Genomic DNA, 17,104 nt, shown 5'->3' with positions numbered 1-17,104 from the left:
ATGCTTGATTTGTGGGGATTTGATTCTGTCAATTTGTTTCTTTCTTTGGTGGAGATTGTGTTGTGGGTTTCCTTCTTTGCTTGATTCTTCCAATTTTCCTTCTTTGGTGGAACCAGAATGTTGTTGATTGCTTGATTGTTGCTGATATCTTGAATTTCGGTGATTGATTGATTCCCTTAACACTCTACATTTGCTGAACTCACACTCTGCATTCTCTCTTTAACCAGCTTACACTCCATGAACTAGTGACATTAAAACAAAAGATTTGATGAACGAATCATCTATAAGCCCTCTATAGATGTCCCCACCAAAACAATGAAAAGATCGATGTCTCCAAACAATGAAAATTGATGTCTGATCAGCAACAATGTACATCTCCAAATCTAGGATTTTTCGATTCCTTCTGGCCAAATCGGCAAGGGATCCTCCGATTATGACACAGCTCAGCAACCTCTGTAGATATCAACCTGCAACCATCTTGGAGTGAGGGATTCAGAGGAAATCCTCACCGGAAAAAGAACACCGGCAATGACTCTACTTTCAAGAGGATCAGATTCCTCATGTATTTGTTTCTTTCATTCCACTCCACTCCACGCCAACTTTAAGAGTGTATCCTTCATACTTTGCCTTAATGCACTGCAGAGCCTGAGGCAATTCATCCTCCCGGACTCCAATTCATACTCCCCTCTTTCCAAAACACGAACCCGACCCGACCCGAACATGACCCGAACCGACCCGATTGTGTGGCTATATCATGTTCAAGTCTTGTTTCGGGTCGGGCCAAGCACACATATTCATTGTTTCGAGTCGAGTCGGGTCGGGTATCATGAAAACCCGACCCGACCCGACCCATTGACACCCCTACATGTTTGTATTAAAATTATTCGAGGAACATCATAGGATCTGGACCATACCTTTCCTTGGAGATTGCCGACAGCATATGTCAATGTCCCACAACCCTCGACCATGCCGATTTGAAACTGCCGCTTACAGCATATCAAGTACATATTAGGCACGGAAAGAATTAGAAGCATCTAAAGTGCTTCGCCAGCAGGAATGTCCACAGTTCCTGTATGAGCTATTAACAGGGTGTACAACATTCCGAACTACAGAAACTCAACAACCAGTTCTCAACCTAACTCCCTAATATCCTAATATTCTCCGTGCCTCAAGCAATACCAGGGCATCCACCTAGATTATGAATTGAGAAGACATAATGTACTATATGTCCAGGAAATGGAACCGGAGAGATCTTTTGCATGTCTTCTTCATAAGCAATGGAAGATACAGGTTGGTCTTTAATCCACATTTATCCACTTCTTAATTTGGCTAAAGTCATGTCACATGTGTGGTCTGATTGTTCGACATGGGACATGGCGCTACGAGTATTACCATATTTCCTTGATTAGGAACTGACCTACTAAAATTTTCCGAGTTTTCAAGGCATTGAAACACCAAATGTTCATGATTAAGTTTACACTGATTAATCGGGGAAAAATAAAAACGTCACCACTGGTCGCTGATCAATGCACGAGTTTTTCACAATACACAATACAGTACTGGTGTTCTCTTGATCAGTATGTATCACATGTCACTATAAACATCACAATTTAAGTATCAGAGCTAGTGAAATGTCTACTAAGCATCCACGTAGATTTAACCCAGATTCGCATAATTACACATTAGTTCTTCAAATCTCTATAATAAAAAAGATCTCATTTTCAAGCAAATTGCTAGAGATACATAAAGCGAGAGCGATATAACAAACTCATTCCCATAAGGCGAAAAAAGAGAATGACGCCCAATCGTTTGAGCCCAGGAATTCGTACTTTCTCACAAGACAAATAAACACAATCACCGTGAGTTTCATTTACTCTCTCTCTCTCTCTCTCTCTCTCTCTCTCTCTCTCTCTCTCTCTCTCTCTCTCTCTCTCTCTCTCTCTCTCTCTCTCTCTCTCGTAGATAGAGAGAGGCTGATTCAAATGACAGTATTTCCACGGCAAAAGAACACTACAAGTGCCATAACTTGTGTACGGCGCTCACTTTGATGCCATAAGTTTTTTTTGGATCACTTTAGTGCTAAAATTTTTGAAAAACGATCACTTAAGTGCTAAAATTTTTAAAAAACGATCACTTAAGTACCAACTCCGGTGCCGTACACAATTTTTCGCTGGAAATCCGACGTGGCATTTTTTTTATTAATTTCTGAAGCTGACGTGGCTCGCCGGAGATTAGCACTTAAGTGATCGTTTTTCAAAAATTTTAGCACTTAAATGATCGTTTTTAAAAAATTTTAGCACTTAAGTGATCATTTTTCAAAAATTTTAGCACTGAAGTGATCCAAAAAAAACTTATGACACTTAAGTGATCGTTTTTCCTCCGACTTGGCACTAAAGTGATCCGAAAAAAAGTTATGGCACCAAAGTGATCTCCGTACACAAATTATGGTACTTATAGTGTCCTTTTGCCGTATTTCCACAAGATAAGAAGTGCTCCCACATCATCTTTACTGCATCTTTAAGCATATCAGAGATTGAATCAATTCCCAAACTTTGTCCCTGAAAATTGTAACAGTAGTAGTAGTGTCAACAAAATGAAAATCCGAATACTTAACAGTAAAAAAACAGAAAAGAACGAGTAACCTCTTTTTTATCAAAAGATAAATTTGTCTTGATAAGGAAATTCTAGTGAAAATAGAAGATTCAAACTTAAAACATGACATGCACTATCAGGTTTCTTTAACTACCGGTAATTCTATGCATTTTGCATTGGAAGGCTTTCACAAATTAGCTAAGTTACAAGATGCTTCAATTGTCGATTCTAGTATTCAGCCGGAGCACATGGGCATTCACAAGCAAAGTACACGCAAAAAGACTACAGTTATCTTAACAGGGGTCAAAAGAACTTACGTGCAATCCAGAAGTCATTCCCCTCAAGTTCAGGGAGATTTCTTCAGTAACTACCCCTTGGGACATCCCAAAATCAAACCGATCAGCTTGTCTCGCCTTAAGCCTCATGTATGAATTCTTATAAGTCGAAGAGATTGTATGCCATACTCCAACGACGTTGTATCTATCTCCACAAGATGCCTTCCCCAGAGGCCACCTTAAACCCCCCTTAACACTAGAATCTAAAACTGCAGAAGTAACCAAATCCCTAATGCTGTTCTTTTCATTTTTCTGCGACACATGAACAATTTGAAGTAAAATAAAAGCAGTAATTTTTATGATATCAACGTGGCAAAAAATTTAATTGCCCAGGGAAGGTAAAAAATTGTTAGAGTATTTTATCTTTAACATACAGATTCCTCTTAGTATAGGCCACTTTTACTTGCTTTCTTATGCCGTGATATGAACTGGCAATAGAAAAGTCTCCAGGTAAAGCAATTGGCCATGTTACATAACGTACAACATGGCCAACAGTCATTTCTTGCACATTATCCACCAGTTAGAGTATTTTCTCTTTTACATACCGATTCCTCTTTGTATGGGCCACTTTGCTTGCTTTCTTATGCCGTAATATGAACTGGCAATAGAAAAGTCTCCAGGTAAAGCAATTAGCCATGTTACATAACGTATAACATGGCCAACAGTCATTTCTTGCACATTATCCACCAAGCTAAAATTGTATCCAGTGTTCAATAGGTAGGACTTGAGGCAAAGAAGCAATTACTTCAATAACAGCTACTGTCTGTCTAGATTGACTCTTACGTTTTACTTTCTACTTAATCAAAATTTTGCTACCCACACGCTTGAACTATTTTCTAATCCAATCACAAAATTCAAATGTTGACTTGTTTTACGTAAAGTTTATCATAATTTTACAAAATCTGAATAATATTTTTAATTTTGGCAGGAAAGTATAAAAACACTATCCATTTTTGCTTAAGCTAAAAAAACAGGCCCTAGTAAGTGAAATCTCACATGGATCTTAGCTTCATTTACTTACGCTTATAGCCGTCAAGATTCTCTTGGTGCGCAACATCAACCTCATGTCCAGATCCTTATTGAGGCATGATACATCAACTACCATATGTCGCACTGGATTTAATTCGACCTACAACCAAAATTTGCAGTTGTCAGTCCCTATATAAACAACAAAAACCAGATCATTTAGAAAAAGGAACAGTATATATATATAACTCCATACGATTAGCGTAATGCATGATTTTTTTTACTAAAACAACACAATGCCTTTAGCATGAAACAAGTAGGGTAATATTTAGTGTAAGCTCTTATTATGTGGTCAGAAGCAGGAATTTGCCTTATAAAGTTCAAGTCTCTGATCTGCCTTAGAAACACTACATTTGCGGGTGATGGTCGCATCTGGCCTGGACTTATCAGATAACTGCACCACAGAAAGATGGAAGCAACTGACCTGTCAAAATCATATTATTGCATATGAAAGTCAATAGTAAGTGAAAATGCAGAAACTAGAGACTTAATACCTTGACCTGATATATATCCTTCTTGTCTTCAAAACTAAGGCCAATCTCTGCGGAAATTCTACGAGTCACATTTTCCATATAAAAGGCAGGAAGGTTTGTGTAAGATACTCTTCCCCGCCGTTTCAATGTGGTCTTTGGAACCATATCTCCGCAAGCTTCCACTGGAAATGAAGGACTCTTGAACCCAAAAATAATGTCAAGCTTATGCGTCTATCCTGCCATCCAAATATCATCAAGTACACTCAAAATAATCACTATAAGGAGTTCAACCTTAAAACTAGGCAAAATAATTATGCTTTATTAGCAACAAAGCCTAGCTTGCGAGGTATTCGCAATAGGGAGCACGATTTTAAACAGATACAATGGATAAGGTGCTCTGAAGTTTAAGAAATATTCATGATCACGCAACAGAATATTGAGACTTTCAAAAATTTAAATTTCATTACTAAGGGCACGTCTGGATAGACTTTGCTTTCTGCCTTTTGTTTAATCTAAGTTTTGCAACACATGCAATATTTTGAATTATGACGAGAATCAAAAACGTGCTTTTTACTGAAATTTAATTCTAAACAAGCAAAGCCCTCAATTAATTTCCTTCGTGTATGCTAAGCATTGCGAAATGTTGAACTCTGTCCTAACCACGTTTAGGCTCACGTGGACCTCAATTGATGAAACAGAGTCAAATGTTACATAAAGTAGAAGTAGCTAATTATTCACCGAAATTAATCCAAGCAGCTTACCCACTAAAAAGAATTTTCCCGAATCTAGCAATCGGTGCTGGTTTTATCAGTCCCAAGCTCGGACCCTTAATCTCTCTCCTCACAACTTAGAATGAAGAAACTAAATCTTGCATCGCGGTTTCGGCTATACGTTCCCAAGGTTTCTTCCTGTGGTCCCGCAAAGTTTCATCTTCTTCTGAGAAGGCAAGAATGCCATTGAAGTCAACATGGATCCACATCTCAAGGTATATAGAGCACGTAGGATCACATTTTAATGGAACGATCGCTTACCATTAACCATACAACTTCTGCCTAGGCTAGCTGTTTCTCCCCTGTTCTCCTTTCGTGGGCCTCGACCGAGACTGGCTTGAGGAAGACACTGGAAGGAAGACGATCTCCATCAGTATCGGAATCGGAACCAACAGGCAACCATCTATATATTACCCCGTTTGCATTAACGATCTTCTCACTCTGCTGAGCATTTGTTTTAGGCGACCTAAAGTTAAGGCCTTTCTTGAACTGTGGTGGAAGCAATGCCGGAACAGGGGACGGGCCACCGCTCTCCTTCGAATGTTGCTTATGCGGAGGAACGTACGCCATGATAGTTACAGCAACCCGGAACTGAAAACTGCAGTCAAGAAAAAACATGCCTACAATTTCTCTTAAAAAGCTTGAAGAGAATGACACTGGCAGCTGAGCGTTCATCACCTTACACCCACAGACCAAGAACTGGGCTTAAAAGAATAGCCTCATCCCATTCATGATACACAGCCATGCAAGCAAGAAACTACGAAAGGAAAGCACAAAACCCGTGCGAGAGTAGTTTCGAAAATTCACATGCACGAGCGCATCAGCAGACATACCGGAGAACGTCCAGACACTTGAGGACCGGTTTGCTCCTCTCGCGAGACGAATCGGGTCGGCCATGATAACGGGTTTATATAGAACAGAGAAGCTGAAACATCGGTGCGCTTCGTCTCCCCTCTCGTGCGAGCAAGCAGAGGAAGTTCTCTTGGGAGCGACCGCAATGAAGAAGGAGCTCGTTGAAGCAGGGCCTTTCCGAGGTAAGGAAGATACGTTTGGGAAATGTGGGAGAATGCGAATCGATTGTCGGAGGGAAAGTGGGAAAGATTAAAATGGGATAATCCCACTAAATATTCTAAACTTTATCTTGTGAAATATCAATACTTAATTTTTTCCTTCTCGTCGTACCCGAATTTATATCGATGACTTAAAAATGCCTTTCATTAGATTTCGTCCATGACAGCTACTAATAATCGAACGTGTCAGTAAATGGTTCTACGTAGGTCAAGAGCGTGGTGATGCACACTGCCACTTCGGACTTTTAATGATTCATATGGATGAAAGTCTAACGAATTTATTTTGAGGTTATTGGAACAAGTTGGAGTAAGTTTGGAGTAAATTTGTCGATCTAGTTCAAGATCTAAGAGATATCCTTTCTCTTTCTAGATTGGGGAGTTCAACAAACATGTTTTCGGGATTCCCCAACGTTTGCTCTGTCAGAGTACAACTCCTCTGCCTCCCGCTTCAATAGTGATCACAGAAGCTCTGGTGCCTCACTAAATCACGAAGATTTGGTCTTCCAAAATATTATATCAGTGTTTGTTTAACTTGTTTTGGCTATTTCCGTACGGCGATAGTATAAAGGAAGCCAAACCTAGGTGCGCACCGCCAACTAGCAATGCCGTAGTTACTAGAGAAGGAATTTTCGACGTGTGCTCATGACTGACAATGATACGAGATCTGCTGATCGGCCGCCGAATACTTTACTTGACAAATCCGCTTTTATGGAACAAGTGTATGCTTAACTCTGCTAGTGTTCTATTGATTCTCCTTATTTTCTGTATTTGGCCTTGTTTTGTAGTATCACAAGCTTCACTCTACTTCGATTTGTTTTGCTATAAATTTTATGTGCTTCTCATATATCATTTTGAGCAATGACTACACTTTTTTTCGACAAAAAATAATTAAAAAAAAAAGGAAACCGGGGGTTTTGCAATTTTCTCCCCAAATTTCCTTTCCTCCCCTTCCCTTATAGGAACAAAATATAAGAATTTACATAAAGAAAAATCCAGGCAATTTGCGAAAATAAAGACAAAGAAACTTATAATTTCTTCGATCTGTTTGATTGTACGTTGAATAGAAACGACGTGGAAAGAAATAAGATGTTCATGTACTATTGCCGTTATTCAATTATTCTCTTACTTTCCTTGGTCCAATTTAGTCCCTAAATCTCCGATTGCAATTTGTGGACTACCTTCGACTAATTGTCGACAAAAAATCGTGATTGAACATTAGAACTTAACATATTGAATCGACATGGAATAAACAATTGGAAAAAATGACAACCTAAGACGAGAGTTGAGGATTTGATCGAGTTCTCAGGGTCGAGCCTCCGAAGAAAGCATTCAAATAGTTACATTACGAAACTTCAGTTGAAGCCTACCCCTAAATAATTACCATGTGTGTCCTTTTTAAGATTTGGCTTATGGACAGTTTAATTGGATATTACACAACTCTAGGTTTAGACGATTGCTTCTTTTTTTTTTGGTTCATAACTCATAAACACCGATGTTCATTTTCGATACTTAGGCTCCGTTTGTTCGCGAAAAATGTGACATTTCCAAAAAATATTTCTGGAAAGCCATTTTTTAGGAAAATGACAATATTTTTCGGTATTTGACTGATACCTGAAAATGAATTGAAAAATATTTTTCGCCGTTTGGGTAGCCAAGGAACCCAGCATGGGCATTGGGTCTCAAGCCTGTGTCCCCGACTCCTGGGCACGAGCATAGGCACTGGTCTTGGATCCCCTGAAACTGAGCCGAGAACTCGATGCCCGTGCCTTGCTCCCTAGCGCCCTAGCCCTAGTCTATAGAGGTCGAGCCCAAGTCCTTGGCAATTAGACCTCGGTACGTAGGACCCAAGTTTGAGACCCCAACGCCCGAGATTAGAACCCCGATGCTCGAGCCCAGGTCAATCGAGGCTAGGCCTGGGAATCTTGTACCGGTGCCCACACCTAGGTCCATCAAGGCCAAGCCCCGAACTCGGTGCCCAGGACCCGCTCCCTTGCACCTGGAACTAAGTCCATTGAGGTCAGGCCTGGGACTTTGGCGCCCATGCTCGAGTCCATCGAGGCCAGTCCTAGGTCCACGGCACCCTGGTTTCCTCACAAACTTCACAAATTCGAACAGGAAGGTAAAATTTTGAAAACAAAACGATCAGATATTTACTTCGGAGTGTGGCTGATGGAGGGTACAAATTTCGATTTTGAAGAACAAAACGATTTGGGTATTAGGGTATGAAGAACAAAGCGATCGGCAGGAAAGTCACAGACGACTTCAGCTCCGTGATCCTTGATCTTCACTGCGAAGTGCGGCTTACGGATTTCGGTTTTGAAGAGCCAAACGACATGGGGATTAGGGTTTGCTGAGCAAAACGATTTCTGACTTTCGTGGCAAGTCGGTGATTCTCCAAGTGTTTCATCATGGACTAATATATGGATATAATGATCTTGGAAACTATATGAAGTGAAAACGACAAAAAATTACAAGATTTAATTTTTTTAAGGATGACCATTCTTTTTTTTTTTTTTTGGTAACCCAGGGAACCCCCGCACGGCCGACAGCCGGGGAGTAAACCCTGGGGGCGACACGTGCTAGCCACCACACACGTGCCACCAGTTAAGTCACCCTGCGGCGCCCGGGACCATTCTAAACTCTGTTATATACAAAATTATCACCATCAACATGAAAAGCACCCGAACTTAAGCGAATCGATTTATGTCGTTTTATAAAAAGCATCAGCCTTAAAATTCAGTAGTAGTATGTTGATCAAACAAAAATTACTTTCAACTCAAATATTGTAAGCAAATGAAGGTTAATGACCCATGTACTAAAAACAAGAAATGTTTAGAGTAATCTTAAATGCTTTTCAAATAAACATTATTGCTATTCCCTCTCAAATATCGCAAAAGATCGGATTACTATCAATCTCAATTCGCGAGCTAAATTAAAGTCTCTAATTCATCCTCTCAATAGATTACCCTCATAAATAATTCAATTTTATCAATCCAATCCTACTCATTCGAATCTCTTTAACGAGGTAGCCCTTTTGTGAGATTTGGTGGAACTAGTACCAACTGTTTAAAAGCTTAAATTGATAGGTGAAGGGAGACTATATAAATATAAAGACTATACAGGATCCGCTGTCAAGTTGATGTGGGACAATACTTTAACATCACCTCTCATGTGCAAGCCGGATTACAAGCGCACGTGAAAATCGATTAATAGGGGATGGGATGGACACATATTCGCGAAAAGGATAACATTGACTCTGACAGCATTCTAGAAATAATGGACATTCTATCACTCTCGAATGATTCTTAGCTGGGGCGGCGGTCGGGTCATTACGTGTAGTCATTTGACTAATGAAGTTGCGCACCAATTATGAGACGGCGGTCAAAAAATACCTATGCGAGATGTTCTGCTTTTTCAATGAAATTGTTGACGATCTTGCTAAGAGGGCTTAAGTCAAAGTGATTTTTCTACCTTCTGCCCCTCCAAAAGAAAATTGTTCTTTTTTAATTTGAATTATTTACTTGAAATTAGGATGTAAGCAAATGAAGGTTAATGACTCCTGTACTAAAAACCAAAAAGATATGATTAGAGTAATCGTAAATGCTTTTCGAATAAATATTATCGCCAGTCCCTCTCAAATATCGCAAAAGATCAAATTACCATTAATCTCGATTCGCGAGCTAAATTAAAATCTCTAATTCATCCTCTAAATATTTTACTTTTATCAATAATGTTAAATTAATTAAATATTAAACAATGCCTTCATTTAACAGCTTAAACTTTTAGAATAATTGGTAGTGATTTCACAAAATCTCACATAGTATTAGAGTATGAGGTCCGGAGTTCAAATCTTTCTATGCCATATTTGCTTCCCCAATTAAATATGTTCACGTTTGTACTTAGCAAAAAGATTAAACTAAACACGAGGGGACGATTGTTGAGGTTGTCTCACATTTATTGTGGAAGGGGCTAGTGATCAATTTATAAGTATGAAAAACCTAATTCTTTGAGCTAGCTGCTCAAGATTACTTAACACTAATCTTATTCATTGAAATCCCTCTAACGAGGCAACCTTTCTAATGATTATTAGCTGAGGCGACGGTCGGATCATTATGTGTAATCATTTGACGAATGAAGATGCCCACGAATTATGAGATGGTGGTAAAAAATTATGCGAGATGTTCTGCTTTTTCAATGAAATTATTGACAATCTTGCTAAGAGAGCTCAAGTCAAAGTGATTTTTTACCTTCTACCCTTTTAAAAGAAAAATGTTCCTTCTTTATTTGAATTATTTACGTGCAATAAGGACGGAGTTGTCACGATGACGTGCCATTGTGGGTAGCAATATTGACTTTTTGACTCATTAGATCGTGACTCACTAGATAAGAGGTGATTAAAGTCAAAGTTCACACTCTATTTTTTCGCTTGATTAAACGATACAAGTCAGAGTTCACACCCTGTTTTTCCCACTTCCTTTGGTCCCACACACTTAAAACCAAAACCAACCCCTGCAGCTAGAAGTCAAAAAGTAAGGAAAAATAAAATAGAAATGCTTTATCTGTACAAATTCAGAAAAACAAACTGATATTATTTTTTCTTGCTAGACAAAAACTCAAATATTTGTTTAAGTGTAGAAAACCAGATCAGTTCTTTCTCTCTGTCCCTTTTTTTTTTTTGTATTTTTTGACCTTTACTTGGTGTTGAGTATCTGAAACCTCTTATGACATTTGATTTTGACGCGTAGAATCGTTCGGAAAATTTTTCATTATTTTACGATATTAAATAAATATATACAAGGACCCTTGATTTATTCGAACTTTATGCGACATTACAGATGCGCTTTTGTACTTCCCTTTTGCTTTATTTTGTGCCAAGTGATTTCTTCTTGATAATATTAGTATGCGATTATCAAAGTAATCGAGTCTAAGCTCACCAATTTTTAATTTGGAACAATCGCTTCATCCAAAATTATTTAATATTATTACAACGTGGTCGATGCAGGACCTTTTTAAACAAAAAATTTAATTCAATAATTTACTCGCAAATAATTGACTATAATAAGTCTCCTTCACAAGATTGGAACCGACAGAGAAGGTTTGACTGTGGATTTCGAGACTCCAGTTGTCCTTAATGCCTCGTGACAAATCTCTCTCGCTTTCTTTTTTTTTTTTAAGATTTCGTGGTAGATGTAAAGCCATGTATTAATTTTGATGGAAGCATATAGTAAAATTATCTCAATTATTACCGCCAACTTTTAGTAGTCCACCGTAAACCCCCTTTGTTTTCTTTTTAATCTAAAAACTATTGAAACTTTCACAAAATTAACTCTTAATACATAGATTCACGTATACTTTTTTAAAATTTGAATAATATTATAAATTAGCTTTTGCTTATTTTACAATGTAAACAGAGAGGCATATACCATTAAAGAGTACTTGTCTTGCACTTAAAAAGTATTATCCATATATATTATAAAGATCGAATCGCCCCACCAAAGAAAGCACTCGTTTTTCAATTACGGGCACTCAAAAGTCATGCATGCGAAAGTAGCAATCGAGTTGACCATCAAGTATGTAGCGTGCCGGGCACTTCTATAAATGCCCGAAAGCCATTGGATCACGAAAAAAACAAAAGCCTTGATTCTTCGTCGAAAATCGTTGAACGTGTGAGGTACGTTGTTCTATGCAAGAGGTAGTCCGATTTGCACTAGGGCACACAGTTTTTAGGACGGTGGATCCGTCCTAGTATAATGGTTAAAGTAGGGAGCGTACTGGCAGTTTTGGAATTGACAATTTCAGCTTGAGAGGTTATATAAAAGCCAATATAATTATGTAAAAAGAAGTTTTATTTGACTATTGTGGGTATCGGATTGTGTTTGGGGCCGGCCATTAGGTCAAACGTGATCGAGTTAACTAGACCGTGGCACACGTTTTGACTTCCCCCGCATGAGTTCTTCATCATCATCGATTGCAAACGAGGCATGTGTGAATGAATAAGGTGAGGTCCGTCTTCTTTGACCCAGAAAACATATTATAAGAGACGTATACTACTACTCATTATACACGTTGACCATAAAGAACGATGTATATTGATGAAGGGGGTCTTACAAAATCTACAAGCATCATTAATACGCCTAATTGTTGGTTCATTCAAAACTTAGATGAGGTAATGTTAATCTGCTATAGTGACCCAATCATGGTTGACTGTCTTTTGGGCATTACCATGAGAGCCCGATACTTGTTTTCGATTTGATTTGTAACTGTTTCGCATCGATAAAGACCTCAAGATCCGAGGTTAGCGGTTCGTAGTCCTAAACTCTCTTCACACGAGGCAAAGGTGCGCAAGAGTAAAGTAAGGTCAGAGTTTTGCCCGCGGCATCGCTCGATCCTTCGGCCTTATAAAAGACAAGCTTGTACGGAACCGTTGAGCTATTATAACTGTTGGTTAATAGTAATTTCTATTTATATATTTGGCACCTCATCCCCAAGTGTGCAAAATGTTTGACTTTGGGTTCTCGAGCATGTGTCATATATGATAATTGCCAAAACTTGCGAAACGCATTATGAGCGAGCCCCTCATTGAAGTATAGGTGTAGGGGTTTACACCAACTCACGTTTGAGGGTGCGGCGGTAACCGGATTACTCGATATGAGCGGTGATTATATGGCCAAAACCAAACATTCAGACTACTTGTGTAGAACTCATTGGGTAAAGTTTAGGAGATCGACAATATTGATAGCCCATTCTTATCCTATTACTGATTCAAAAGAAAACCCCTCTGAAGTGCACAAACATTTCATGGACCGGTATTTTTCTGGATTTTTATTGAGATACCAATAATGCAATCGTTTTATATAAATAATGCTCTTGAAATCATAACATGTGTCATGACCAAAAAAGAAAGAAGAAAAAGAAATCATAACATGTGTGCACATGACTGATATTTAACATGGCGACGCACATGAGTCTTGATCTTACAAGTGCCTTTTGCAAAAGAAAAATTACACCGATGCGGTTTCTTGTATAAGTCCTTTTATAATTTTCTTTTTCCTTAGCATGTGTACACAGCAATAGTATGTAACACCAATAAGGAAACTTTTTCCCCTCCAATATTGCACTCTAGCAATACTAAATCTTATTTTTAAAACTAATATCATGCAGAATAATCGAAAATGAATATTAGAAAAATGAACCATCTTCGAATGCTCAATATAAATATAGTGCAATTAATCAATATATATGTCAACAACATCAATTCTTCTTAACAAGTTCCTTTTCATCATGAGTGGGTCTTTAAGTGGGAAACACGCAAATGTCCAAATCATCAGTAGGAAAAATCCAGCAAAGTCACCATCCACTACAATCAAATTCAGAACCTCCTTCCCCTTTCTTTTCTTTTTCTTTAGCACTGTGCACTCTCACCTAAACTCCACTTTGCTTTCCTTTTTCTTAACTGAGGCCATCAAATTCAAATGCATCTCCTCCTCCTCTGCAGTACATGCCAAGTGAACTCAGGTTAATAAAAGAAAGGTGAGAAGCATTGGACTATTACTTAGGTTTTTCTCTTTAAAATTTGATAACAAAAAATATTATGTCCAATTTGAAGAATTAAAGAAAGTTATGTACGATGCTACGTGTCAATAGTTTGATATTTGACATCTTTCAAGCGTTTCGGGTTAAATGAAAGTCAAAGCGCAAGTATAACATAACTTGCAAAAATCGAAAGTTAGAAATGAAAATCGCTTGAGGCAGACCCAAAATGACTAGGAACGTGAGAGTAAAAAATATGAGAATTTATGTTTTCTTCCTTAAATCAATAACTAGTGCGTTGGGACGCTATGGCAAAGTTTGGTGGTTGTGTATAAAAAAGAAATGAGCGGATATATAAACAAGTGGATTAAAAGGAGAAATTTTCAGAAATGTTAATTATATCTTCTTATTTATTAATATAAAGATAATTTGGAAAGGTCACTGAAAGTGAGACGAAATTTACTTTTGCCTCGGATGCATAGGTATATCTTTTATTGATTATCGCGGGATAATTTAGAAAAGTTGCAAAAAGTGAGACAAAACTCACTTTAAACTTAAATATATAAATATAGATACATGAATGTCAAAAAAAAAAGAAGAAAAAAGAGCAAAGACAAATAGTACTCAAGAAAACCTTTTCCGCACAAGCTAGTTTCAAAGGTAGATCCGTAGATGGTATTGTAGATTAAATATTATAAAGAGGGTGGTGAATAGTGAATACAATAAGTAACATTTCTTCATGAGGCATGGACAATCTGACAAAAGGTTGAAAAACTATCACCCTTTTCAACAGTTCCTTCTCTCTCTCTCTCTCTCTCTCTCTCTCTAGTCCTTTCTCCTCACCTCTGTGCATTGCTGCTGTGTTGCCTTTAAATGGAGACTTGAGCTTCAACATCACGATTCACTGATTTTGCTCTCTAAAATTCTCTGCTGTCAAAACGCATAGCCAGATTTGAGTTTGGAGCCTTTGGAGTTTCTGGGCAATCCCGAGACGACTCCCTCCTTTTAACCTTTTTTGCTCTCAACCCTTTTCACCATCTAGTGAAAGATCCCCCAAAATCCTAAAGAAAAAGAGACAAGAAACAGAAAGATCAGCTCGTCTTTTTCTCTCTGTTCTCAGTTCTCACTCTATCTTCCACTCCCTCTCTCTGTCTCTTTGTTCTTGGCTTCTTGTGCTGGGGTGTGTGGTATGGAAGTAAGTTTGCATCGTTTGACTCCTGTTATCTGTCTTTTGTCACCGAGTTCTGTTCCTTTTTTTCTTTTGGGTCTGAAGCTTGTTTTTGGTTGTGTTCGGTGCAACAACTCAGGAGAATTATCACAAGAGGAGTGGGCAGATTCCGGCGTTTGGGAACTGGGATTACGCAAACCAGCTTCCCATCACCCAGTACTTCGAGTGCGCCAGGCAAGCTGGCTTGGTCCGCTCTCACTGCTCTTCTTCTTCTTCCGGCGAATGCGGTCGGCCGCAGCCACACGTCGGTGCTGGCTTGTCTGAAGAGAGACATCAACATCGTCGTCATCATCCTCGTGCTGCTCCTCTTGGTGTCCCTCCTCGAAAGGTTGGTTCGCCTTCGGTTTTGTTGAAACATCCAAGCATAGGTCATGTTACGAAGGGATCAGCGACCTTAAAAATGGTGTGCCTGTGTTAATTTTCATTTTGTTAATGTGAAAACTGTTGTAACGGGACCCGTCTCTCTAGCAGACAAGAGTGAGGGAAAAGCGACTTGCGCATGTCAAGGAGTCAGAAAAGCAATCTAGAACGTGCGACGGTGACGTCCCAGAACCGCCAAAGGAACAGCGCTACGTGTCACGGACTGGCAACATCAAGAACAAGATTGTTGATAAACTGCAAGAAGACGACGCCGGTTCGGTCGCCTATCCTCAAATGGCCCGACGAAGACGACCCCCGAAGCCCGTCGATGAAGATCTCTACAAAATTTCCCCTGACCTCCTTCGCACCACCAAGAGGGTCAGTGTCTCTGTCTCTCTCTCGCTCCCTTGTTGATACGGTTGATCTATTTACGAAGACTGTCGCTTTGATGAATGCTTTGACACGTTTTCCTCTCACATTGATTCAGAAGAAGATGCTGGGGTTCATCTCAAGATGTCTGGTTCCGGTTTGCTCAGCTTAAGCTCATCGTCCAGGTCCAGTGCTAGTGAGAACTCAAGAATGTTCACACTTATAGTTTCTTTTATTATGGTATTGTTTTTTTTGCCGAAAATGTGTGGAGAGAGTTGATATAATATATATCGAGTATAGATCGAGGAGGTAGAAAGTACATTTCTGAATTCCAAGATGGCCACACTCCAGCCTCGTGATCATTCTTAATGTACTTATTTAGGAGCTTTACGAGTGGGTGATAGCGGTGATTAATTTGAAATTCAGTCATTCAGGGAGCAAAGAGATCGAAATAATCGAGCTGAATAGCCTAATGAGCAGACTTTATTTTGCTGTTGACACACTTAAATGAGCATGGAACAGTTTGAACCGGTTTGAATTGAACTCAGGTCGAATTGAAATTGTCGATCTGGTTCGGTTCAACTAGGGAGAACTTTCCCAAGTTCGATTTATGGACTGAATTGGATAGAAACTTCGAAGCAGGACGACTTGTTATTGTAGCTAGGTATTATCATTCGAACAGCAGTTCCTTCTCTTCCAACTTATTCAGCAACTCACGAGCTTCACTTTGGTGACACGTCCTTATTTGCTCCGCACCGTCCATTCATACATCCGGTTGTGAAACTATTGCATCTAAAGAAAACGATAATTTCTCAAAGCAGCTTTGGATGTTGACACAATGCATGCGACACTGAGTAAGATGTCGAACGTCACAATATCAAAGCTGGCAATTCTCATGTTTGATGCATCCCGAAAATGCCAACGCATTCCAAGCTGCTGATGACCTTTCAGAAAGGCAATTGAGCGAAAAGTAAAGTAGCGACCGGCGATCATAAGCTATCATGTCACGGGAATAGATTCACTACAGCTAGAAGAATTCCGATGTTGTAAAAACAACGGATTTAGTGCTTTTCCGGGAAAAACAAGACTTTGGGACGCTCATTAAGACACTTGTGACCTTGCAGTATCCATTAATCAATGTCAAGCATGCTTCTGTTGATCAAGAGGACATTTGCGCCGAAATTAGGCTCCTTTTATTCTTGAGATCATCGCAAGTCAACTATTGTTCACGCTTCTGCAAATCAACTTTTATTCTTCAGACATGGAAACGATGTCAACGAAAATGTCGCCTAATGTTTGCTACCTACTTTATATTTGCATAACTATTGCCTTTTGACTTTAGGCAAATTAT

The 17,104-nt window shown here is 39.0% G+C and overlaps 1 protein-coding gene and 1 pseudogene across 1 annotated transcript; one reads left to right on the top strand and one right to left on the bottom strand.

Annotated features, from left to right (window-relative positions):
• Positions 1 to 1,034: 1,034 nt before the first annotated feature.
• On the bottom strand, positions 1,035 to 5,786 carry LOC115692640 (uncharacterized; annotated as a pseudogene).
• Positions 5,787 to 14,569: 8,783 nt separating this feature from the next.
• Positions 14,570 to 16,195, top strand: LOC115692654 (uncharacterized). Its single transcript, XM_030619582.2, has 4 exons — positions 14,570 to 14,991; positions 15,104 to 15,352; positions 15,496 to 15,762; positions 15,872 to 16,195. Exons 1-4 carry the CDS (start codon positions 14,986 to 14,988, stop codon positions 15,923 to 15,925), a joined length of 576 nt encoding a protein of 191 aa, XP_030475442.1. The 5' UTR covers positions 14,570 to 14,985; the 3' UTR covers positions 15,926 to 16,195.
• The last annotated feature ends 909 nt before the right edge of the window (positions 16,196 to 17,104 follow it).

Source organism: Syzygium oleosum, unplaced genomic scaffold (genome assembly GCF_021117445.2).
Source record: "Syzygium oleosum isolate NSW1041296 unplaced genomic scaffold, Sole_v2.1 Sole_v2.03, whole genome shotgun sequence".
Taxonomy (NCBI): Eukaryota; Viridiplantae; Streptophyta; class Magnoliopsida; order Myrtales; family Myrtaceae; genus Syzygium; species Syzygium oleosum.
The sequence above is the reverse complement of the archived record's forward strand: the minus strand, read 5'-3'. Positions and strand labels throughout refer to the sequence as shown.

Excerpts from the sequence above, each read along its gene's own strand:
- LOC115692654 (XM_030619582.2), top strand. Across the intron at positions 15,353-15,495 it reads TTGGTGTCCCTCCTCGAAAG|ACAAGAGTGAGGGAAAAGCG; the intron begins GTTGGTTCGCCT and ends TCTCTCTAGCAG. Across the intron at positions 15,763-15,871 it reads TCCTTCGCACCACCAAGAGG|AAGAAGATGCTGGGGTTCAT; the intron begins GTCAGTGTCTCT and ends ACATTGATTCAG.